At 40.5% G+C, this 25,428-nt stretch overlaps 3 protein-coding genes and 1 pseudogene across 3 annotated transcripts; all 4 read right to left on the bottom strand.

Moving 5' to 3' along the window:
* Window positions 1–120: 120 nt before the first annotated feature.
* Window positions 121–3,490, bottom strand: LOC132851708 (extracellular calcium-sensing receptor-like). Its single transcript, XM_060878693.1, has 6 exons — window positions 3,276–3,490; window positions 2,841–3,132; window positions 1,897–2,688; window positions 1,532–1,759; window positions 1,296–1,419; window positions 121–1,028 (listed from the first exon to the last, which is right to left on the bottom strand). The coding sequence occupies exons 1-6, from the start codon at window positions 3,488–3,490 to the stop codon at window positions 121–123; spliced, it is 2,559 nt and encodes an 852-aa protein (XP_060734676.1).
* A 3,824-nt stretch (window positions 3,491–7,314) lies between these two features.
* Window positions 7,315–10,560, bottom strand: LOC132851141 (extracellular calcium-sensing receptor-like). The gene is made up of 6 exons (XM_060877777.1): window positions 10,349–10,560; window positions 9,940–10,231; window positions 8,983–9,774; window positions 8,639–8,863; window positions 8,408–8,531; window positions 7,315–8,222 (listed from the first exon to the last, which is right to left on the bottom strand). Exons 1-6 carry the CDS (start codon window positions 10,558–10,560, stop codon window positions 7,315–7,317), a joined length of 2,553 nt encoding a protein of 850 aa, XP_060733760.1.
* Window positions 10,561–14,463: 3,903 nt separating this feature from the next.
* Window positions 14,464–17,676, bottom strand: LOC132851707 (extracellular calcium-sensing receptor-like). The gene is made up of 6 exons (XM_060878692.1): window positions 17,462–17,676; window positions 17,047–17,338; window positions 16,140–16,931; window positions 15,798–16,025; window positions 15,568–15,691; window positions 14,464–15,371 (listed from the first exon to the last, which is right to left on the bottom strand). The coding sequence occupies exons 1-6, from the start codon at window positions 17,674–17,676 to the stop codon at window positions 14,464–14,466; spliced, it is 2,559 nt and encodes an 852-aa protein (XP_060734675.1).
* Window positions 17,677–21,627: 3,951 nt separating this feature from the next.
* Window positions 21,628–24,990, bottom strand: LOC132851750 (extracellular calcium-sensing receptor-like; annotated as a pseudogene).
* Between the last annotated feature and the right edge of the window lie 438 nt (window positions 24,991–25,428).

The following is a 25,428-nucleotide window of genomic DNA, read 5'->3' as shown; positions in this document are numbered from 1 at the left end:
AAAAATCTTCATAGGAAATACATACAATCTAAATAAATAAATATTCTGAGAATCAAACTTCATGTCCAGCAGATAATATGCTTTATTTTGGTCCATATTAATCAGCATATTTACATTAACTCACTGTCCTGGCACTTTTCCCATAATTTGCTTTTTCGTGTTTTTCTCTGGCTTCATGATGATTATGTAACACTTTGGAAGAAAGATACAGAATAGTAATCCAAAGCTTGATGCTAAAATAGCAAATATCTCCACAGCTACTGTAAACTTTCCAGGAGAGCTGACATAAGCAGGAATAAAAGTGGTCCAAACTGCACAGAACATCAGCATGCTGAATGTGATAAATTTAGCTTCATTAAAATTATCTGGAAGCTTCCTAGCTAGAAAAGCTAAAAGAAAACATAAAAGTGCTAAGACTCCTATGTAACCCAGCACAGCCCAGAAACCTAGGTTTGAGCCTAAATGACATTCTAGAATAATCTTTTCCTTGTAGCTTTTTAGGTTTTTAAAGGGAAAAGGAGGCGATATTGTCAACCAAACTACACAGATTAGCACCTGTATAAGAGTGAAGGCAAGTACACTGAGTCTCTGTTGTGGAGGCCCAAACCATTTCATGACATTACTGCCTGGAAGTGTAGCCCTGAAGGCCATTAACACCACAATGGTTTTCCCCAGAACACAGGAGATACAGAGGACAAAGATGATCCCAAATGCTGTGTGACGCAGCATACAAGACCAATCAGTAGGTTGACCAATGAAAGTAAGTGAACAGAGAAAACACAGAGTCAGAGAGAAGAGCAGCAGGAAGCTCAGCTCAGAGTTGTTGGCTTTGACTATTGGTGTATTCTTATATTTAAAGAATATGATTGCTATTATTATCGTCTTTAAAGAACCAACAATAGAAACAACTGTTAGCAAAATCCCCATTGTTTCCTCATAGGACAAATATTCAACTTCCTTCTTTACACATTTATTCTTGTCTGCATTTGACCAGTAATCTTGCTGACACTGTTCACATTTAAGGGAATCTGCCATAGAGTGAGAGACAAAAAATTCAGACATTACAGAAATAAAAAAGCAATATGGAAGAAATTTGTGGTGTTGCAGTTATTATACACACACACATATATATATATATATATATATATATATATATATATATATATATATATATATATATATATATATATATATATATACCATAATATATTATTATTATTATTATTATTATTATTATTATTATTTAGTAGTAGTTTTATTCTGTAATATTTTGTTTCTTTAGAAATGTTACACACCTGTCATATTACTGATCTCTCCAGCAGCACATGGTATGCAGTCAAAACAGCAGATGGGTTTTCCTTTCTGTACAGCTTTCCTTGTACCAGGGGGGCAGCTCTCACTACATACAGATTTTGGTACCTTGTTTAAGTAGAAAATGTGATTAGTTGACCTACACTATTGCAAACATTATGGCATCATTCTATGGTCATTAAATTCACTGACTCCAATTCATTATTTTTTTTATACTCACTTGATTTGTATTTTGGGCCCAGACAATGGAGGACATATTTACTGCTAATCGATTCTGAGCAGGAACAGAGGAGTCGTAAAGTCCAACAGTGACAAATTCATATTGGTTTTCTTTAGTTTTTTGCCAGTTTATTATTTCATATTTTGCTGGAGGATCACCATTTTCATCAAAGTAAACATTTTCACCTTCTTTCGTCTTAAAACGTACTTTTTTCAGGTGTTCTAGAAACTGATTGAATAAAGTTCATTGTGTTTAGAAAATAATGGATTTGTACAAACTATAAAATATTTTGCATGCTCATTTAAATAAGTGAATCTTCATATGTCAATATTAAATGACCAAAAAACATGACTTAAAAAACTCACAGTTAAGGGATCAGGCTGCTTCTTTGTAGAACATGTTTGTTTGCAGCCAAGAAGTTCATGGAGTGTATGGGCAATGGCATACACTCCTTTATACACATTACTGAAAATTGGCATCATAGACATGTCAGTAAAGGTGTTTCTCACATCAGACACTTTCTCTTCACCTGTACACACTGGAATAGTCCCAGAATTATTCTGCACTTTATATGAGCAAGTAAACAGAGCCTCCCAGAATTTTGTAAAAATAGCACTGCCTACTGACTTCAATGGTTTTATATCTAGAATGAATTCCTTCAGCCCTGTTACAGTTGTTTTGGGAATAGCTAGCCCTATGGCTCCTTGTAGTATGTTGTACTTATCCAACGTGACTGCCACTGGATCAGCAATCCATCCTTCAGTTCCCACCCACTGATATCCAGTTATGTTGTGTTCAGAAAATACATTAAGCAAAATCTCAAATTCCCGGGGAGTGACAAATCCCACTATTACTCGAGAAGTAGAGCTTTTAATTTGCTCAACAATTCTCAAGACTCTTTCTTTGGAATATGTTCTAAAAAATGGAAGCGAGTATTCTAAACATATGCCCAGTTTATCTGCAATTTTTGTAAATGCAGCCATCCCACTGTTACCATAATCATCGTCTCTTCTTATTGCTCCGACCCAGGTCCAGCCAAAGTGTTTGACCATCTCTGCAAGTGCTATGGTCTGGTAATAATCACTGGGAATAGTGCGCAGAAATGAAGGATATATCCTTTTATCACTGAGACATTCACAGGTGGAATAGTAACTTATCTAAAATTAGATTCACACAGTTACATCAGGAACAATAGTCAGTATCATTCATGCTGTCAAATATCATGAGCTGTAAAAAAAACCCATCACAATATGTCTCACATGTAGAATAATATAATAAGTCTAAAAGTTATAAATGCATAAATACTTACTAAGGGCATGCTGAAAGGTCCAATACTCTTTGATATAGCCATGGACACTGATGAATATGTCTCTCCTATTATGGCTTGAACCTGTGCAGGCTTTGTGCAGATCTCATCTGAAACTGAGTTCTCATTTCCATTCACTAGTGCCATTGCTACTTTCACCCCATGTGCTGGAGAACCACAGGTATCAAAGATCTTGTAGCCCAGTGAGACACCAGGCAGTAAAGATGAACTGTTATTGATCTCCTCTACTGCATATATCAAGGTCTGTGAATATTGGAAGGCTCTAAATTCCATACTTATAAAAACAAATAGAAAACAATTCCTTATTTTACATTTACAATATATTTACATTATTTTGTAAATCAGTGAATACTATAATCAGTGTGAATATTAGTATTAATAAATTTTAATATTTGACTTGAATGATTCACTCCTTACCTCGTGCACTTTATTGCAGGTGGCATAACCGAATAGAACGAGTCTGTAATCTCCCATTTAAAATGGAAGGGGAAAATTCCTCCAATTATAATATCACCCTCCTTCCATATCTGTGGGTATGCAGGCTCTCCACGCAGGCTACAAGACGCCTCTTCTGCAGTATATGAATTAATGATGGCCATTGCCACATGAAAGAGAGTAAATATTGATTCCATTGAGCTATCCAGCTCTAGAGAACAGAAGATCTTATAATCTATGGTCTGATCTCAGAGCTAACTGAACTGAAAAATAGGTGGTATTTATATAGAAAGCAAAACAAATCATCCATGGTTAAGTTATGCATTTGGATCACAGCCAAAGGAGGTGTGGCATTTTTCTTTTAAAATATATGCTATACTTTATCCTTGGAATTTTGCCATATTATTTATTTTGGGAAAGATTTTCAATGAATGATTGATACACTGTATCCGTACGCATATGATTTAATGTACATTTGGAGTAAAGTTTAACATTATTAGGTATTCTGAAGGCTTCCTTGTTTGCAACTGTGCATTCATCACCATTTTATACCAAATTCACCCCTGCTCCAGCAACACATCTCTCTTCGCCGCGCTCAGCTCACAGTTCAGCCACAACACATACATCCTATCCCCCTACCAATTAACCCCAGCCCGCACTCCAACCACAACATACTGCCCTTTACAGTAGCCCAGGTAAGAATGGAGCTCAAAATGATAAAGCTTAGGAAGGCTGAAGGCCCAGCTAGCATCAGATCCAGGCTCCTTAAGACAGACCAGCTGTTTGGCATGTTGTTGTACATGTTTGGTCTGCGCCTGAAGCTGGGGAAGATGCCAAAGACGTTATGCCCAAAAGACTTTGGGGACTACAGACCAGTAGCACTGACCTCACATCGGATGAAGACTTTGGAGAGGCTGGTGCTTACTCATCTCTGACATGGTCAACTTATGAATGGAGCCACTTCAGTTTGCCTACCAGCCTGGCATTGGAGTTGAAGATGCTTTCATTTACCCTCTTAATAGGGCTTTCACACCTGGAAAACTCTGGGAGCACAGTGAGAGTCATGTTTCTTGACTTCTCTAGTGCTTTTAGACTGTTTCTGATGGATAAGCTGGAGTACATGGGAGTGGCCTATCATCGATCTACCTGGATACTGGATTACTTCACAAACTGACCACAGTATGTTAAGACTTGTAACTGTGAGTCTGACATGGTTATCTGCAACACAGGAGCCCCTGCAGAAGCTCTGTGATGACTCTGCCATTGTCAGCCTGATCATGGAGGATGATGACAGAGAGTACAAAGGACTGATCCAGATAAATGTAAAGAAGTCCAAAGAACTGATGGTGAATTTCCGCAGGCAAAAGATGTAAATAAGAAAGGGCAGAGCAGACTCTTTCTGTTGAGAAGAATAAAGTCTTTTGGAATGCAAGGAGCACTAATGAAGAATTTTTTTTACTCTGTGGTGGCCTCAGCCATCTTTTATGGAATGGTCTGCTGGTGCAGCAGCATCTCTACTGCAGACAGCAAGAGAATGGACAAGCTGATAAGGAAGGCCAGTTCAGTCATGGGGATTCCCCTGGAGGAAGGTAGGAGAAAGGAGGATGGTAGCTAAGCAATCATCATTGATGAAAAATGACTCTCACCCTTGTACAAAACAGTTTCATCTTTGAGCAGCTCCTTCAGAGACAGACTGTTACATTCTAAGTGTCTGAAGGATCAATAATGAAGGCATTTTTTCCCTGCTGCTATTAGACTGTATAATCAGGTCTGTTATTCCATGCAAACTAGGTCTGCTAAAACATGCACTAACAATAACTTTTTTTGCAATAGCAACTGTGCAATAAAACAATTTTTTAAACTGCATAATACATTATTAGTATTACCTAGTGCAATTTGCTTGAAAGTGTAACTACCGTATTGTTTGCTTATTTTATTTTGTATTTATACACTACTGTATACAGTATGGGGGGCATGGTGGCTTAGTGGTTAGAACGTTCGCCTCCCACCTCCAGGGTTGGGGGTTTCGATTCACGCCTCCGCCTTGTGTGTGTGGAGTTTGCATGTTCTCCCCGTGCCTCGGGGGTTTCCTCCGGGTCCCCCGGTTTCCTCCCCCGGTCCAAAGACATGCATGGTAGGTTGATTGGCATCTCTGGAAAATTGTCCGTAGTGTGTGATTGCATGAGTGAATGAGAGTGTGTGTGCCCTGTGATGGGTTGGCACTCCATCCAGGGTGTATCCTGCCTTGATGCCCGATGACGCCTGAGATAGGGACAGGCTCCCTGTGACCCGAGGTAGTTCGGATAAGTGGTAGAAAATGAGTGAGTGAGTGTATACAGTATATTTGTACTATGTTTCTACTTTACATTTGCCCTTTTTTTTGCTGCTATAACGGAAATTTCCCCACTGTGAAACAAATAAAGGTATATCTTAACTTATCAACACAAGCCAAGTTCTACCACTGCCTTTGTCAATACAGGAATAAGAGAAGAATAGTTAGTCTGAGAGACAGAACGTTATAGACTAGATATAGTTTGCCTTACAACCACAATTTGTATGAGTCCTAAGAAAGAAGAAAGAAAATTCTGAATATTCTGATCAAGAAGGTACCTTCTGCTGACTGATTGGTGGTATTGCGGCATTGAATGTTCATATTTGGAGTGTGGAGGTGGGGGCTTGTTCAAGCTTTGGCTGCAGATGGAGAGGATGATGGCAGAGTTATTGTGAAGGTGCTTTAAATATACCGACTGGATACACACAAGCCTACAAATTTATGGTGGACACCAGGGATGAGTAAATCTATCAAGACAAAAAAAAAGTTGCCTTCCAATTACTGCTCACAAAGTCATTAAATTGAGAGGTCTAGGAGAGCCAAGAGAACTTGTAAAAGGAAAAATAAAATCATGTTTGTAGACACAAAAAATATACATAGTTCAGAGAGGCCATATAAACAGAATTTTGGGTGGCCTCAATGTTCAGGCAAAAAATTGCCTCAAGAGCAACAGTAAAGGCAAAAGCATGAATATGATCTGTATGTGTTTTGATCTCTTCTAGGGATATTGTTGATCAATAGAGCACTTCTGGAATTCCAGAGCCCATCTTAGTACCAAGATATCAAGGGTGGATGAGATTTGAGAAACTCATCTCCTTAATAAAGGTATATACCAATGTTATAGAGAGGAGATTTAGCCCAAGAGGATTAGGGAGGACAATACAGGTCCATCCCAGGCTCTGAAACAATGGACCAGCTCTTTATACATGCACATATTTGTAGGGGTCATGGGAAAATGCTAATCCAGTCTGCATGTGTTTTGTGTGTATGGAGAAGGCCTTTGATCGTGTATCTTTACATTATTACAGGATATCTGAGTTGCTACTTTATTTTATATAGTCTCTGTGGGAGAGCAATGAGAGTTTCTCTTGGCATTAAGTGAAATTCATCAATTAGGTTGTGTGTCAGCTTTCTGTTTATGATACAGTCTAGGTAACTAGAGGTAGCATCCCTGTTATTTGCAGATGCCATATTGGCCCCATCTGAAGTAGACATCTGAAACACAGTGAAATGTCTTGCTTATTCTGATGCAGCTGAAATAAAATTCAGCTTGTACATATTTTGAATCTTCCTTTGTAGGCTAGTTTATTTGGTAGCAAAGTAGGTAACTAATGAATACAGCTAAAATATGGTTCATGCAATTGTACTGAGAAAACCTATAAATAACAACTGACAGATCACTCATTTTGTATCATTGAAGGTGGTTTTATTAGAATTCTGCTTTATGTCATTTGTACTGAGAGCTGTAAAATCACAAATGGTGGCACAGCATTAATATAACAATAATATTATATATTTAACAGACAATTACTAATATTTTTGTACTGAATACAGTAATTTTAGAATTTTTTTAAAACATCCAATTATTTTTCAGAAAATCTAAATGATGTAATGAAAATTAGATTTTGATTCTAGTGAATAATATGCTTTATTTTGGTCCATATTAATCAGCATATTTACATTATTAAATCACTGACCTGGCACTTTTCCCATAATTTGCTTTTTAGTGTTTTTCTCTGGCTTCATGATGATTATGTAACACTTCGGAAGAAAGATACAGAATAGTAAACCAAAGCTTGATGCTAAAATAGCAAATATCTCCACAGCTACAGTGAATTTTCCAGGAGAGCTGACATAAGCAGGAATAAATGTGATCCAAACTGCACAGAACATCAGCATGCTGAATGTAATGAATTTAGCTTCATTAAAATTATCTGGAAGCTTCCTAGCTAGAAAAGCTAAAAGAAAGCAAAAGAAAGCAAGAAATCCTATATAACACAGTACAGCCCAGAAACCTATAGCTGAGCCCAGACTGCATTCAAGAATGATCTTTTCCTTGTAGTGCATTAGGTTTTTAAAAGGGAAAGGAGGGGATATTGTCAACCAAAGCACACAGATAAGAACCTGTACAAGGGTGAAGGCAAGTACACTGAGTCTCTGCTGTGGAGGCCCAAACCATTTCATGATATTACTTCCTGGAAGTGTAGCCCTGAAGGCCATCAACACCACTATTGTTTTTCCCAGAACACAGGAGATACAGAGCACAAAGGTGATCCCAAACACTGTGTGACGCAGCATACAGGACCACTGAGAGGGCCGACCAATGAAAGTAAGTGAACAGAGGAAGCACAGAGTCAGAGAGAAGAGCAGCAGGAAGCTCAGCTCAGAGTTGTTGGCTTTGACTATTGGAGTGTCTTTATATTTAAAGAATATGACTGATATTATTATTGTCATAAAAGAACCAAAAATAGAAACAACTGTTAGCAAAATCCCCATTGTTTCCTCATAGGACAAATATTCAACTTCCTTCTTTACACATGTATTCTTGTCTGCATTTGACCAGTAATCTTGTTCACATTGTTCACATTTAATGGAATCTGTCATAGAGTTAGAGAGACAAAATTACAGAATGAGAAATAATGTAGATGAATTATTATTATTATTATTATTATTATTATTATTATTATTATTATTCATAATAATAATAATAATAATAATAATAATAATAATAGTTGTAGTATCATTAATTTTCTATTACTTTTTTATTAGCAATATTCTGTACCTGTCATATTACTGATCTCTCCAGCAGCACATGGTATGCAGTCAAAACAGCAGATGGGCTTCCCTTTCTGTACAGCTTTCCTTGTTCCAGGGGGGCAGCTCTCACTACATACAGATTTGGGCACCTTTGATAGAAAATGTGGTTATTTAAAATTATCATATGATAAAATCACATTATAAAGAATTTCTGTGATTATTCATTACATTTACCACACATTTTTCTTATTCTTACCCGATTTGAATTGTTTGCCCACACAATGGAGGCCATGTTTACTGCTAGTCGATCATGAACAAGAAGAGAGGAGTCATAAAGTCCAACTGTGACAAATTTGTACTGATCTTTAGTTGTTTGTCTATTTATTATTTCATATTTTGCTGGAGGATCTCCATTTTCATCAAAATAAACTTCTTCACCTTCTTTGGTCCTGAAATGCACCTTTTTCAGGTGTTCTAGAAACTGATATAATAGAGTAAATTACGTTTTTTTTTTTATAAGTGTTATTTTTCTTCTAGTTAATTAAATGAGTGTATGTGCTTGTGTAAAATGCTTGAGTACAAAAATGACTATCAACTTACTGTGAACAGATCCGGCTGCTTCTTTGTAGGACATGTTTGTTGGCAGCCAAGAAGACTGTGTAGAGTATAGGCTATGGCATAGACTGCTTTATAGATATTATTAAAAATTGGCATAAAAGACATATCAGTAAAGGTGTTTTCTATCTGAGAGAGTTTCTCTTCACCTGTACATACTGCTGAGTCCTCTGAATCATTCTGCACTGTAAATTTGCAGGTAAACAAATCTTCCCAGAATTTATTAAAAATGGCACTGCTGACCGATTTTAGTGGTTTTATATCAAGAATGAAATTCTCCAAACCTGTCACCTTTGTTTGGGGTACAGTTAGCCCTATAGCTCCATGCAGTATTTTGTGCTCATCTAGTTTGGCAACAACTGGATCAGCTATCCAGGCCTCAGTTCCCACCCACTGATATCCAGTGATGTTGTGTTCAGAAAGCACAGGTAGCAAAACTTCAAAGTCCCATTGAGTGACAAAGCCCACTATCACTCGAGATGTAGAGCTTTTAATTTGTTCAACAATTCTCAAGACTCTTTCTTTGGAATACGTTCTAAAAAATGGAAGTGAGTATTCTAAACATATGTCTAGTTGTTCTGCAATTTTAGTAAATGCAGCCATCCCACTGTTACCATAATCATCATCTCTTCTTATTGCTCCCACCCAAGTCCAGCCAAAGTGTTTGAGCATCTCTGCAAGTGCCAAGGTCTGGTAATAATCACTGGGAATAGTGCGCAGAAATGAGGGATATTTCCTTTTGTCACTGAGACATTCGCAAGTAGCAAAGTAACTGATCTAAAATGAGATTCACACAGTTACATCAGGAATATCAGTCAGTATCTTTTTTGCTGTAACATAATATCATTATGTTGTAAATCATCAGTTAGGAATGTGCAATTCAATGAATTACTTTCATGTCATGTTCACAATAACATAAATGTAAGTAATGTGAATACTTACTAAGGGCATGCTGAAAGGTCCAATACTCTTTGATATAGCCATGGACACTGATGAATATGTCTCTCCTATTATTGCTTGAACCTGTGCAGGCTTTGTGCAGATCTGATCTGAAACTGAGTTTTCATTTCCATTCAGAAGTTCCATTGCTACTTTCACTCCCTGTGTTGTGGAACCACAGGTATCAAAGATCTTGTAGCCCAGTGAGACTCCAGGCAATAAAGATGAACTGTTGTTGATCTCCTCTACTGCATATATCAAGGTCTGTGAATATTGGAAGGATCTGAATTCCAGACTTGTTAAAAACAGATAGAAATATGTATTTGTGTGTGTAAAGAATTTAATACTATTATTAGTTTTGATCTTATTAGTAATGTATTATAATATTTCACATAATATGTATACTGCTTACCTTGTGCACTTCACTGGAGGTGGCATAAACGAATAGGACGAGTCTGTAATCTCCCATTTAAAATGAAAAGGGAAAATTGCTCCAATTATAATATCACCCTCCTTCCATATCTGTGGGTATGCAGGCTCTCCATGCAGGTTACAAGTCTCTTCTGCAGTATATGAATTGATGATAGCCATTACCACATGAATGAGTGTAAACATTGATTCCATCAAGCTATCCAGCTCTAGAGAAGAGAAAAGTTTATAATCTATGGTCTAATCTCTTAGCTAACTGAACAAAAAGAATAGGTGGTATTTATATAGAAAGCAAAACAAATCCTCCATGGTAAAGTTACACACGTGGGTCACAGCCAGAGGAGGTGTGACAGTTCTATTCTGGATAAATTAGGCCTTTACCCTGTTTGACCTCCGGGCACTCCGACAGATAGTGTGTACTAATGCCCTTTTTCATGCATTGCTAAAATGTTACGCTGGCCCCTCAAGAAACGGAACTGTAATGCTACCGGAAAGGGTTGTTTGCTTCCGGTGAACGTGGTATGACAAAATAGGAAATGGGGGAATGACACAAGGAATGACAAAATAGGAAACTACAGTATAGTGAGTTTGTCAGGACTCAGCCCGGACTTTTGGCCATGTGCTTTTGTTTATGTTCCGTGTCATGTGTCTGCCCCGCCTTTGTTTATTCCTCCCTGTTTCTATACACCTGTTCCTCATGTGTTCAGGGCAGTAAAAAGGGTTAGTGTGGAGGCCCTTTCTGGGGCTAGTTTGGGACTCCACCACGATGCGGGCACATCTGTCTCCCGCTTAGGTGGCTTCCATCTTGTCAGCGGTGAAAGCTATTCGGCTAGGCCGAAGCCTCTCTGTCGCCGAGGCACAAAGGGTGCTCAGCCTCATGTCGGCAGCAGCCAACGTTATCCCTTTGGGTCTGCTTCACATGAGGCCATTCCAGCTCTGGCTCAGAGGTGCGGGCTTTCATCCTCACAGACATCCCCTCAGGGTTATAAGGGTTACACGCCATGGGCTTTGTACCCTTCTTATGTGGAAAACACACTGGCTCCTGGCCTTGGGTCCCACTCTAGGGGCGTGTCACCGTCGCAGGACTTTTTCGACAGGCGCCTCACTTTCGGGCTGGGAAATGGTCTTGGATGGCCGTCCTGCCCAGGGTCAATTATGAGGGCCACTATCTCTCATGGCACATAAACTGCCTGGAGATAAAGGCTGTGTTTCTAGCATTGAAACAGTTTCTTCCACACTTCAGGGGCTACCATGTCTTAGTACTAACAGACAGCACTGTGGTGGTTCCCTATATCAATCATCAGGGCGGTCTGCATTTGCGCCCCATTTTCAGGTTGGCACAGCAGATTCGGCTCTGGGCAGAGACCAGGTTCCTTTCGCTGAGAGCGATTTTCATTCCAGGGCATGTAAATCGGGAGGCAGACTTCCTGTCGAGGCAGGTGCTGAGGCCCGGGGCGTGAGGTCTCCATCCCCATGTGGTGGAGTGAATTTGGCAGATGGTCGGCCAGGCGGAAGTGGATCTGTTCGCATCCACGGAGTCGACCCACTGTCCGCCGTGGCTTTCCCTCTCTTATCCGGACCCTTTGGGCCTGGATGCCTTGGTATGGGCGTGGCAGAGGCTCCATCTGTATGCCTTCCCCCTGGTAGCTCTGCTCCGGCAAGTCCTAGCCAGAGTGCGCCATGACCGGGTCAACCTTCTTCTAGTTGCGCCTCGTTGGCCTTCTCGAGTTGAATCACAGTCCTAGCCTCCCTCCTGACCGGCACTCCATGGGAGGTTCCCGTCAGGGAGAATCTCCTCTCTCAGGCACAGGGGGCAATCCTACAACCCCGCCCCGAGATGTGGAAGCTTTGGGTCTGGCCCCTGAGGGGGACCAGTTCCTAGAGGCAGGCCTCTCATCTGATGTGACCAAGACTCCACTGATTGCTAGGGCTCCCTCCACTAGGAAGCTATATGCTCTGAAGTGGAGGCTTTTTTGCCTATGGTGCGATGAACACTGTCACGATCCAGTTCACTGCCTGGTCGGTACAGTGCTGGAGTTTCTGCAGTCTTGTTTTTTCTCGGGACCTGTCCCCATCTACTTTAAAGGTGTACGATACCGGCCATCGCTGCGAACCACGAGCCTGTCCTTGGGGCCTCCTTGGGTAGACACCCTCTGGTCTCTCGCTTTCTGCGTGGTGTCAGGTGGCTGAGGCCTTCCTGCAGACTGCGCCTTCCTTCCTGGGACCTCTCTGGGGTCCTGGAGGGACTGCTGGAAGCCCCCTTTGAGCCCATAGAGTCAGCCTCTGAGAAGTTTCTGACCCTGAAGTTGGCTCTGCTCCTAGCCTTGGCCTCTCTCAAAAGAGTGAGGGATTTCCAGGCCTTGTCGATTGCCCCGCCTGCCTAGAATTTTTCCCCTGGCATGTCCAAGGCTATTCTGCACCCCAGGGCAGGCTATGTCCCTAAGGTGCCCAGGATGGCTGGCTGTCCAGTCATACTGCGGGCCTAGTGTCCACCGCCCCATGAGTCGGCGGAACAGGAAAGGCTGCATTTGCTTTGCCCAGTAAGGGCCTTGTGGACTTATGTCCACTGCTCTAGCTCGTGGAGTAACTCCTCCACCCTTTTTGTCTGTTTTGGGGGCCGGAATAAGGGTAATCCGGTTTCCAAGCAGCGCCTTATGCACTGGGTTGTGTAGGCCATTAGCTCAGGCCTATGAGGTGTGCGGTCTTGCCTCACATCTCTGCATCAGGGCTCACTCCAATAGGGGTATTGCCTCGTCCAGTGCCTTGGCCAGGGGTGTCCCCCTTGAAGATATTTGTGCTGCGGCAGGTTGGTCCTCTCCGCACACCTTTATCAGGTTCTATAACCTGTACTTGGACCCCACTCCAGGTTCCCAGGTCCTGCAGGGCCATTGATGGTCTGTTCCCAGTCTGCTTGTGCTCTTTCATGGTCTCTGGCACAGTCATCAACCGGTGCATGGTGACGTGGGTTTTGGCATTCCCATAGCCTCAGCACTGACGCAGCGTTGAGTTCCCTCGAAAGGGAACTACACCAGGTTACATATGTAACCCAGTTCCCTGAGAAGGGAACGTTACATATTTAACCCGGTTCCCTGAGAAGGGAACGAGATGCTGTGTTGCTGGCCAATCCCCGGGCGTCCTCTCACGCTTTCTTGGACTTACAGTACTGGCGCGTAATCACTTCATCATGTGTCTTTCCCGAGCCATTAAATTGGCGTGTGTGCACACAGAGCTTCAGACACAACTTCCTCACAGAAGCATTCCCATTGCGTCAGCACTGACGCAGCCTCTCGTTCCCTCCTCAGGGAACCTGGTTACATGTGTAACCTGGCCTGGTTTTCCTTTCTGTACAGCTTTCCTTTTACCTGGGGGGGCAGCACTACATACAGATTTTACGGATTTCACAAATATGAAATAGGAGATAATATTTTAGCTACATGGCTAGCGTGATTTATGGACATGAATTTCAAAGGGTCTTAATATGAATAGCTCAGTGGTTAACATCCCAGGACCTCCAAGCTGCCACTGCTGGATTCCTGAACACGGCCCTTCATGATTGTAAAATGACATAAATGGCAATTCATCCCATCTGTTATGCATTGATATCTATAATTAAAAACCATACAATGAGGTAATAACATATGCCACATGCCAGAAGTGCATAGAACAAGTTTATAATTAATAACTTTTTGATTAGAATTGTGTAATACTCTTGTCTCCTGTGAAAACATGAAATGGTATAATATAGGAATATTGAGTGTATGTAAGACTTGATTGAATATTGGGTAAATAATAAACTAAGCTATTTTAGTTGGTAAGCAGAAGGAGCATATAACTGAATAGAGCTAAGATGAGGTTCAAAATAACTACAAGATCTAAAACAACAAGTCACAATTCATCACTTATTTTGTAACACTGCAAGTAGTTTTATTGTAGTTCCTAATTAGTTCATACCATATGTATATAACATCTTAATATACATTCAAAATAAAAAGGTTAATATCATGCAGTAGTGGTACAGCATTAAAACAACAGGTCAATAATTTTTTTTACATTTGCTTTATTTTGGTCCCCATTAATCAGTATGTTTACATTATTAAATCACTGACCTGGCACTTTTCCCATAATTTGCTTTTTAGTGTTTTTCTCTGGCTTCATGATGATTATGTAACACTTCGGAAGAAAGATACAGAAGAGTAAACCAAAGCTCGATGCTAAAATGGCAAATATTTCCACAGCTACAGTGAATTTTCCAGGAGAGCTGACATAAGCAGGAATAAATGTGATCCAAACTGCACAGAACATCAGCATGCTGAATGTTATGAATTTAGCTTCATTAAAATTATCTGGAAGCTTCCTTGCTAGAAAAGCTAAAATAAAGCACAAGAAAGCAAGAAATCCTATGTAACCCAGCACAGCCCAGAATCCTATAGCTGAGCCCAAACTACATTCAAGAATGATCTTTTCCTTATAGTGAATTAGATTTTTAAAGGGAAATGGAGGGGATATTGTCAGCCAAAGCACACAGATAAGAACCTGTACAAGAGTGAAGGCAAGTACACTGAGTCTCTGTTGTGGAGGCCCAAACCATTTCATAACAGTACTGCCTGGAAGTGTAGCCCTGAAGGCCATTAACACCACTATTGTTTTTCCCAGAACACAGGAGATACAGAGGACAAAGGTGATCCCAAACGCTGTGTGACGCAGCATACAGGACCACTGAGAGGGCCGACCAATGAAAGTAAGTGAACAGAGGAAGCACAGAGTCAGAGAGAAGAGCAGCAGGAAGCTCAGCTCAGAGTTGTTGGCTTTGACTATTGGTGTATTTTTATATTTAAAGAATATGACTGATATTATTATTGTCATTAAAGAACCAACAATAGAAACAACTGTTAGCAAAATCCCCATTGTTTCCTCATAGGACAGATATTCAACTTCCTTCTTTACACATTTATTCTTATCAGCATTTGACCAGTAATCTTGCTGACACTGTTCACATTCAATGGAATCTGCCATAGAGTGAGAGATAACAATTACAAAATGAGAAACATTTAGAGATACATTTAGATAAAATGTTAATTCCTATACCTGTATATAACTGTATCTGTTATTATTATTATTATTATTATTATTATTATTATTATTATTCATAGTAGTAGTAGCATTAATTTCCTATTATATTTCTTTATTAGAGATATTCTGTACCTGTCATATTACTGATCTCTCCAGCAGCACATGGTATGCAGTCAAAACAGCAGATGGGTTTTCCTTTCTGTACAGCTTTCCTTGTACCAGGGGGGCAGCTCTCACTACATACAGATGTGGGCACCTTTGTTTAAATACAATATGTAGTTAGATTATAATATGATATACAGTCTGTAAAGTCTTTTTATGATTTTTATTGATACCATAGAATTTTATCCCCTAATACTCACCTGATTTGATTTGTTTGCCCACACAATGGAGGCCTTTTTTACTGCTAATCGATCATTAATAGGAAAAGAGGAGTCATAAAGTCCAACTGTAACAAATTCAAACTGATGATCTTGACTCATTTGCCTGTTTATTATTTCATATTTTGCTGGAGGATCACCATTTGCATCAAAATAAACTTCTTCACCATCTTTTGTCTTGAAACGTACCTTTTTGAGTTGTTCTAGAAACTGATGGAATAGAGCAAATTTTTAGGAAAGCTTTACATATTTGATGTAATTTATGAGTTTGTGTAAAGTTCATATTTCAGCGCAAAATGCATTTTAGAAATGGTATTTACTCACTGTGAACAGATCCGGCTGCTTCTTTGTAGGACATGTTTGTTGGCAGCCAAGAAGACTGTGTAGAGTATAGGCTATGGCATAGACTGCTTTATAGATATTATTGAAAATTGGCATAAAAGACATATCGGTAAAGGTGTTTTCTATCTCAGAGAGTTTCTCTTCACCTGTACATACCGTTGAGTGGGCTGAATCATTCTGCACTGTAAATTTGCATTTAAACAAAGCTTCCCAGAATTCAGTAAAAATGGCACTGCCTACCGATTTCAGTGGTTTAATATCAAGAATAAAATCCTTCAGACCTGTGACTTTTGTTTTGGGAATGGCTAGCCCTATAGCTCCTTGCAGTATGTTGTGCTTATCTAATTTGGCCACAACTGGATCAGAGATCCAGCCCTCAGTTCCCACCCACTGATAGCCGGTGATGTTGTGTTCAGAAAGCATGGGTAGCAAAACATCGAAGTCCCATTGAGTGAAAAAGGCTACTATCACACGAGAAGTGGACATTTTAATTTGCTCAATGATTCTCAGCACTTTTTCTTGTGAGTAGGTTGGTAAGAATGGAAGGGAATATTCTAAGCAAACCCCTAGCTGTTCTGCCACATTCGAGAAAGTTGCCATCCCACTATTGCCATATTCATCATCTCTTCTTATTGCTCCCACCCAGGTCCAACCAAAGTGCTTGACCATCTCTGCAAGTGCTCTGCTTTGGTGGAAATCACTGGGAATAGTGCGCAGAAATGAGGGATATTTCCATTTATCACTGAGACACTCACAAGTAGAGTAGTAACTGATCTGCAATTAGAACCAAACAGGTATATCAGACATTATGCTCAGACGGTCACAAAACATTGAAATATAAAATGACCTTCCAACTGTAGATTTTTTCAAAAAATGCATAAATTCTTACTAAGGGCATGCTGAAAGGTCCAATACTCTTAGCTATAGCCATGGACACTGATGAATATGTCTCTCCTATTATGGCCTGCACCTCAGCTGGCTTTGTGCAGATCCCATCAGAGACAGAGTTCTCATTCCCATTCAGAAGTGTCATTGCCGCTTTAACACCCAAAGATGTGGAGCCACAGGTGTCATAAATCTTGAAGCCCAACAAGACTCCAGGCAGTAACGTAGAACTATTGTTGATTTCCTCTAATGCAAAAATTAAGGTCTGTGAATAATGGAAGCCTTTAAATTCCATGCTGGTTAAAAAAGTAAGACAGGGACATAAATATGTTAATATATTAGAGCATATAACTGCAATGCAATTAATAAAATATGTATTATATGTTCATTTAAATTGCTCATTTTCATATGCTGCTTACCTTGTGCATTTTACTGGAGGTGGCATGATTGAATAAGGTAAGTCAGAGATCTCCCAGTTACTATAAAAAGGAAAAATAGCTCCAACTATAATATCACCATCTTTCCACAGATGTGGGTATGCACGTTCTCCATACAAGCTACAAATTGTCTCATTAGCTCTGGAAAAATTGATGATGGCCATTAGCACATGCAAGAGAGTAAACAATGACTCCATCTACAGTACCTATAGAAGTTAAATGTAATAATAGTAAGTGTGAGCATGTATGCAAAGTCTGATATGTCATCTAGTTGAACAGGGAGGATCTTTAGTATATATACAAATAGAAATGCAAATCCTTTCTGTAAAATCAAAGAAGGTGTGTCATTATTATGCACAGAAATGAGTAGCTCATGAGATATTGTTTCACCTTTCTGGGCTAATCAGGGCTAATAGTCACTTTTGTTTGCTGTTGATTTTCTTATTTTTGTATTTCACTCATTCATTCACTCAAATGATATTTTGGACTTTTAGAATTAAAAATCTCTATACTTGACATTTTTTTATACAACCGATTGCATACAGTTCCCCTTCAATTTTCACTGTCTTGCTAGTCAATGCAATATAAATGATTATCATTATTAGTCATTTATTGTGGCTCAAATTTACCCCCTTGAAATGTTCTACCTTTGTGGAAATCTGAAACTGAAACTGACTGAATATATCTTTTGACATGAATTAACTGAACATTGTCCATAAGGAGCAGAGGGGAAAATTAATTCTGTTAGTTATGTGAAAATATAACAGTATTTATATCAAATTATATCTGTTATGAATAAAGCACCTGCCTCGTCTCCCGACCGCCACCAGAGGGAACCTTCGCCCGAGTTCGGACATCATCTGCCCTCCTGTCCCGTCAGACCACACAACGAGCGGAGTACATTAGTGAGTGTGACTAGTTTCGCCTCACGAACTCAGACGTGTGCCCGATTCGCCGTGCGCCTGAACATATCTGGCGGAAGTATCGAATTGGAAGCTCTCATTGATTCCGGCACCGCTGGAAATTTCATTTCAGAGGAGTGTGTCAAAGCCAACGCCATCCCACTGACAGAGTGTGAGGTCCCCGCAGCAGTCAAAGCAATAGACGGTCGACCCGTCGGAGAGGGACGGATAAGATTCATCACCGAAGAGATCGAGCTACTGGTGGGTCCGCATCACAGCAAAACGATCCGGTTTCACGTCACTACCTCTCCTCGTCATCCTCTGATCCCGGGGTTACCCTGGCTAAAGCTCCACAATCCGATCATCTCCTGGAGAGAACCACGGTTTATAGCCTGGGATAAGACCTGCGCTCCACATAACCAGCTCCCTGAAGCCCTACTTCCGCTATACTCCGCGACCACCGCGCCGGCCATTCCCATCATCCCCGACCTCCCGGCTGAATATCACAACCTCATAGAGGCATTTAGCAAGGTCAAGGCCACCAAGCTACCTCCTCACCGTCCCGGCGACTGCAGCATCGAGCTTCTACCGAATGCCACGCCCCCAAAAGGCAGAATCTTCCTGCTATCACAGCCGGAGACCGAGGCTATGAATGCTTATATCGAGGAGGAATTAAAGAAGGGGTTTATTAGGCATTCAGTGTCACCAGCATCATCCGGCTTCTTCTTTGTAAAAAAGAAAGACAGGGGGCTCTGCCCCTGCATAGACTATCGGGTTCTGAATGAGGTAACCGTCAAATTTCGCTACCCTCTTCCATTGGTCCCCTCAGCCCTGGAACAGCTGCGCAGAGACAGATTCTTCACCAAATTGGATTTACGCAGTGCTTATAACCTGATCCACATCAGAGAGGGGGACGAATGGAAGACCGCCTTCTCCACACAGTCCGGCCATTATGAATACTTGGTCATGCCGTTCGGCCTAGCTAACAGTCCGTCCGTGTTCAAGTCATTTATCAATGACGTGTTCCGAGACATGCTGGATCGATGGGTAATCGTGTACATCGACGACATATTAATTTATTCTGAAACTATGGAGGCTCACATCCAGCACGTACGTGCAGTGCTGAAAAGACTGATACAACATCAGCTCTATGCAAAAGCCAAGAAATGTGAATTCCACAGAACCTCTACATCATTCCTGGGTTATGTCATTTCCGCTGGAGGGGTCGCCATGGACGAGTCCAAGGTAGAGGCAGTATTAAAGTGGCCCCAGCTCCAGACTGTCAAGGAATTACAACGCTTTCTCGGCTTCACGAATTTCTATCTCCGCTTCATTCTTGGGTTCAGCACGGCCGCGGCGCCACTCACGTCAATGATGAAGAAAGCCTCATCCTGTCTATCATGGTCACCTGAAGCTATCAGCGCTTTTCACCTGCTGAAGGAGTGCTTCACAACAGCTCCCATCCTGCACCACCCTGATCCGGCTCGGCCGTTCGTAGTAGAGGTGGACGCATCCAGTACAGGCATCGGAGCGGTTCTTTCTCAACGACAAGGTCCGGCTAATAAGTTGTTTCCGTGTGCTTACTACTCAAAGAAACTATCTGCTGCTGAACGCAATTACGACGTGGGGGACTGGCCATGAAGGCGGCCTGAGAAAACTGAGTTACTGGCCATGAAGGCGGCCTTCGAGGAGTGGAGACACTGGCTAGAGGGTGCTCAGCAGCCGTTCACGGTTATCACAGACCATAAAAACCTCGAGTACCTACGCGCGGCCAAGCGGATGAATCCCCGTCAAGCACGATGGGCTATGTTCTTTGTCTCCGTCTCCCCTGCAAAAAACTCAGCCCCAGGTTCGTGGGTCCATTCCAGGTTCTTAGACAAGTGAATCCTGTATCGTACTGCCTGACACTACCACCCAACTACTGCATCTCTCCCACATTTCACGTCTCGCTTAAGCCGGCCGACGGTCCGAGAGGGGAGCAAGAGGAGACTGCCGATCCACCAGTGCCACCGCCCTTGCTGATCGGGGACGAGGAGGCATACCAGGTTCGCAGCCTTTTAGACTCCAGACGCCGGGGTGGACAACACGAGTACCTGGTCGATTGGGAGGGATATGGTCCGGAGGAACGGTTGTGGGTGAGATCACAAGACATCCTGGACCCCTCACTCACTGCTGAGTTTCACCAGGCCCATCCAGACAAACCAGCCCCTCGACCTCGCGGGCGGCCCCGATGACGCACTCATCCTCACTTCGGGAGCCGCTCACAGGGGGGGCTCTGTTATGAATGAAGCACCTGCCTCATCTCCCAACCACCACCAGAGGGAACCTTCGCCCGAGTTCTAGCAACTCCCGAACTACATCTCCCACAAACCACCGCTCCTGTCATTATTACACCACCAGCTGCTTTCAATCACCTGCTTCCTATAAAGCAGGAACTTGAACTTCCTTTCACTGCGAAGTCTCGATTTGCCTCTGCTATCCGTCTGAGCGTTTGTCTGTCTGTGTATTCCTGGTTTTGACTCTGTTTTGGTTTTTGCTCCGTTCTATGATTGTCTGCCGCCTGCCCCGACCTTCTGCCTGTATTACCGTTTCTGATTTTTGCCTCATCTTTGATATTGTGTTTGTTGATTCTGACCTACGCCTGTTGTACCTCGAGCTTGTATTAAAAAGCATGCACATGGATCCTCCGTCTCATGACCTGTCATTACAATATCATTGTTTGGCTTTGTTAAAGGTCTTGGCATGTGTGAAAGAATAACTCTAGATTATTATCACTGGCCTTGGGTTTAGGTGTTTATAAACCCAAATTGTTCAACTCAAATGGTTGTTTGTAAGTAACAGGAAATTGAGCAGGCTGAACTGGATGGATAATAGTTCCCAGTCAAAATACTGTAAGGTTTGAATACTTTATGTATAGTGACAGTTAATTCTAAGCAAAAGAAAAAGGCTTAACTTGAGGGCTTGTTTGGTGTTATTGCATTGATCTTTTAATAATATGCCCAAACACACACAGCTGAATGTAATAGTCCATATTATTTCTTTGTGTATTCATTCCTTCATAGACATCTCTTGATTGTAGAATTCATCATTTTATTAAATGATTACCATACATTTTAAATCATAGCCAGTTAGAGGTTTACATGTATGATTTTATAGCAAAACTAGCAAGCATCCATGAATAAACATATACTTATTTTAATTAGTTGGTTTGTTTCCTTTCTTACATCCATTTGTATGTGACCCTATTCAGAGTGGTTTGGAGGGTGTTTTATTCATCATATGTTTTTTGGTGTTTTTGTCAGGCTTGAGCAAAATTATGTAGCACTTTGGAATAAAGATACAAAAAAGTAACCCAGAACTTGAGGCTAAAATTGCGAATATTTCCACAGCTACAATAAACTTTCCAGGAGAACTGACATAAGCAGGAATAAATGTAATCCAAACTGCACAGAATATGAGCATGCTGAATGTGATGTATTTGGCTTCGTTGAAATTATCAGGGAGTTTCCTTGCTAGAAAAGCTAAGATAAAACACAAGAAAGCAAGAAAGCCTATGTATCCAAGCACAGACCAGAAACCTAAAACTGATCCCACATGACATTCTAAAATTATTTTATCTTTGTAGTGGGACATATTTTTATAAGGAAAGGGAGGAGAAATCATCAGCCAAAGACTACATATGAAAACTTGAATTAATGTAAAGGAAATAACACTAAGTCTCTGCTGTAGAGGCCCAAACCATTTCATGACATTACTGCCTGGAAGTGTAGCCCTGAAGGCCATTAACACCACTACTGTTTTCCCCAGAACACAGGAGATACAGAGGACAAAGGTGATCCCAAACGCTGTGTGACGCAGCATACAGGACCACTCAGAGGGCTGACCAATGAAAGTGAGCGAACAGAGGAAACACAGACTCAGAGAGAAAAGCAGCAGGAAGCTCAGCTCAGAGTTGTTAGCCCTAACAATAGGAGTCTGTCTGTAGTAAAAGAATATTAACCCAACTATGATTGTGAGACATCCACCAAACAAAGAGAATGCCATCAAAAGAATGCCCATAAGTTCATTAAAGTTCAGGAATTCAATGTTTTTCAGATCACATTGAGTCTTGTTCCCATTTGACTTGTATTCAAGAGGGCATGGGAGACATGTCACTGCATCTGAAACCACAGATATATTAGAAAGGCAAAATGAGGACATTTTATGATTGTGTGAAGTCATGTGAGCTTTTAGGGGATGTTTAAAAAAAAGCAAAAGCAGTAATGTAAATGAAAGGAGCCTGGTCTTCTCACTTGTTGTGTTGCTGAACTCCCCATCTGCGCAGGGGATGCAGTCAAAGCAGCATATTGGTTTTCCTTTTATGGCAGTCCTGCTGGTCCCTGGGAGACAGTTGTCACTACATACAGACCAAGGAACCTGGAGTATACATGTAACCCTGTTTAAGAATGAGTTTGTTAAGCAATAGGCAGAGTAATACAATATGTTTAGAGGTCATAAGGATATTTGCAGTTTCTCTGCATGCTGGTGCTTACTGTATGCTGGGCTCCTGTCCAGATTGCACTGCTGGTATTAATTACAAACTCCTTGCCTTCTTGCCGAGACGCATCATACATGCCAATAGACTCAAATATGATTGTTCCTTTACGATTCCTCTGCCAGTTGACAATGGCATAGCGTGCAACGGGGTCACCTACTTTGTCGAACAATACAATATCACCATTCTTGGTAGTAAAGTTCACAAGAGCTAGGTTTTGGAGCACCTGAAAGATATATAGGGTTCAGTATACCCTGAAACAAATATTTATTTATTTTATTTATTTATTTATTTATTTGTTTGTTTATTTATTTTTTGTACTGACCAAAATTAATGGATAAATGAATGCAATGGAATCACCTGCCATGGCTCTATGCTTCCTACATCTGCACATGTATCTTTGGGAAATGGCCCCTTCCCATCATGACAAGCTAAAATCCTATCCACAGCATAAGCCACAGCATATACAGCTTTGTAAATGTTGTTTAATAAGCTAGCATCTGAAACATCTGTGAAGCGAGTGTGTGCATTCTCAAGAGACTCATCTCCAGTGCAGGATTTCTCAGCCATCTGTGACTGGGGGCTTAGATTGCAGTCAAACACACTCTCCCACAATTCAACCAGACCTGTATTACCTGGGTTTAAAGAGGGCCGCCTACTTGCAATAAATTCTTTCAAGCCAGGAATGTAGGCATTGGGTACTGCAAGACCTATTGCACCACCGAGCACCGCATAATTGATGTCATTGGATAGGTAGCTGTAGGTAATCCATCCTTCACTTCCAACCCACTGAAAACCAGTCACATTTTGATAGTAAAGCTCTTTTATGAGGATGTCCAGATCATTCCCATCTGCAAAAGCTACAATGACCTTGGAGGTGGATGTCTTGATAATATCCACCACATTTAGAAACTTTTTTAAAGGGTCAGTCCTGTCAATAGCCACAGAGTACTCGATACATACTCCCTCTTTTTCAGCAATATCTAGAAAAGCAGCCATTCCATTATTTCCATAGTCACTCCTACTTCTAACAGCTCCCACCCAAGTCCAACCAAAATATTTGACCAGCTTTGCCAGTGCTCTGCTTTGGTAATAATCATTAGGAATTGTCCTAAAGAAAGATGGATACTCTTTTCTGTTGCTAAGACATGCACAGGTAGCTGAGTGGCTAATCTGCAAACGAAATGCACCATTTAATAATTGTCATAGAATTGATAATTACATCCATTTAATCACACAGATTTTAGTGCATAATGTGATTAGACAGCTATATTCTAGACAGATATTATATCCAGAATTTTTTTTTAATAGTTATCGGTATATAATGATATCTTTTGCATTATCTTTATATTCAGTTTGCATTTTTTTTTTTAGAATAAACAGTACACAGGTAATCTGAGATTACCCAATTACTCACCACTGGTATATGAAATGGGCCCATGGTGTTCGCAATACCTATAGTTGCTGTGGAAGTAGTTTCCCCAATGACAGCATGTACAGTAGAGGATTTAGAGCAGTTTTCTTTCTCCACTCCTGGCCTGTTCATGAGAAGCAGAGACGCCATTACAGAGAGAGGAATGCTGGGACAGGAGCCATATATTCTGTAGCCCAGTGTAAGGTCCCGAAGAATATCTGTGCTATTGTTAATCTCCTCTATAGCAAATATCATTGTCATGGCATACTGCAATTCTCCTGGATCAATACTGAAAACAGATGTAGGTATATTCATGACAATTTATATACTGTATAAATAACATTTGAATTTGAATGCACTTTTTTCATGTATTCCTTTTAGTGTTGTCTTACCATTTTTGGTGTTCATAAGTATTTCATTTCAGGTCTGTAATATTCCATTAACTATCAACTTACCCATAACATCTCATATTTCCTGGGTTGACCAGCAGTGTTGGATTTATACCAAGAGGATTTTGATGAAATGAAAAAATGCCTCCTATTGTTACATCACCCTCTTTGGAAAAATGAAGGAGTTCATCCGTTCCGTATGCTACACATTGCTGATCTTCAGCTTTAGCAGTAAAGAATATTATCATTAGTATATCTGATAGTAAAAGCATTGTGCTATATAGAAAGCATATGTCTCTGATCCTTGGACTATGCCTAACACATCCTTTCCTTATATACTTCTAATAACTGTGGAACATGGGACCTAATTTGCATGTTCACCAATTCTCTCCAATGATCTGGTGATAAATATAAAAAAACAAAAAAACAAGCACTGATATGTGGATTACACATTTAGCTCAATTAGGCTAAAAAAAAAACAACTTTATTGCATTTTTGTCCTGCCTTTAGATAAATAATAATAATAATAATAATAATAATAACAATAATAATAATAACAACAATAATAATTATTATTATTATTATTGTTATTATTATTATTATTATTATTATTATTATTATTATTATTATTATTATTATTTATTTATTTAATTTTGTTTTATTATTATACTGTGTACACATTATGCAGCGTTCTCAAATATCAACAATTA

This window comes from Tachysurus vachellii, chromosome 9 (genome assembly GCF_030014155.1).
Source record: "Tachysurus vachellii isolate PV-2020 chromosome 9, HZAU_Pvac_v1, whole genome shotgun sequence".
NCBI classification, from domain to species: domain Eukaryota; kingdom Metazoa; phylum Chordata; class Actinopteri; order Siluriformes; family Bagridae; genus Tachysurus; species Tachysurus vachellii.
Note: the sequence above shows the minus strand (reverse complement) of the source record. Positions and strands in the feature narration are given on the sequence as shown.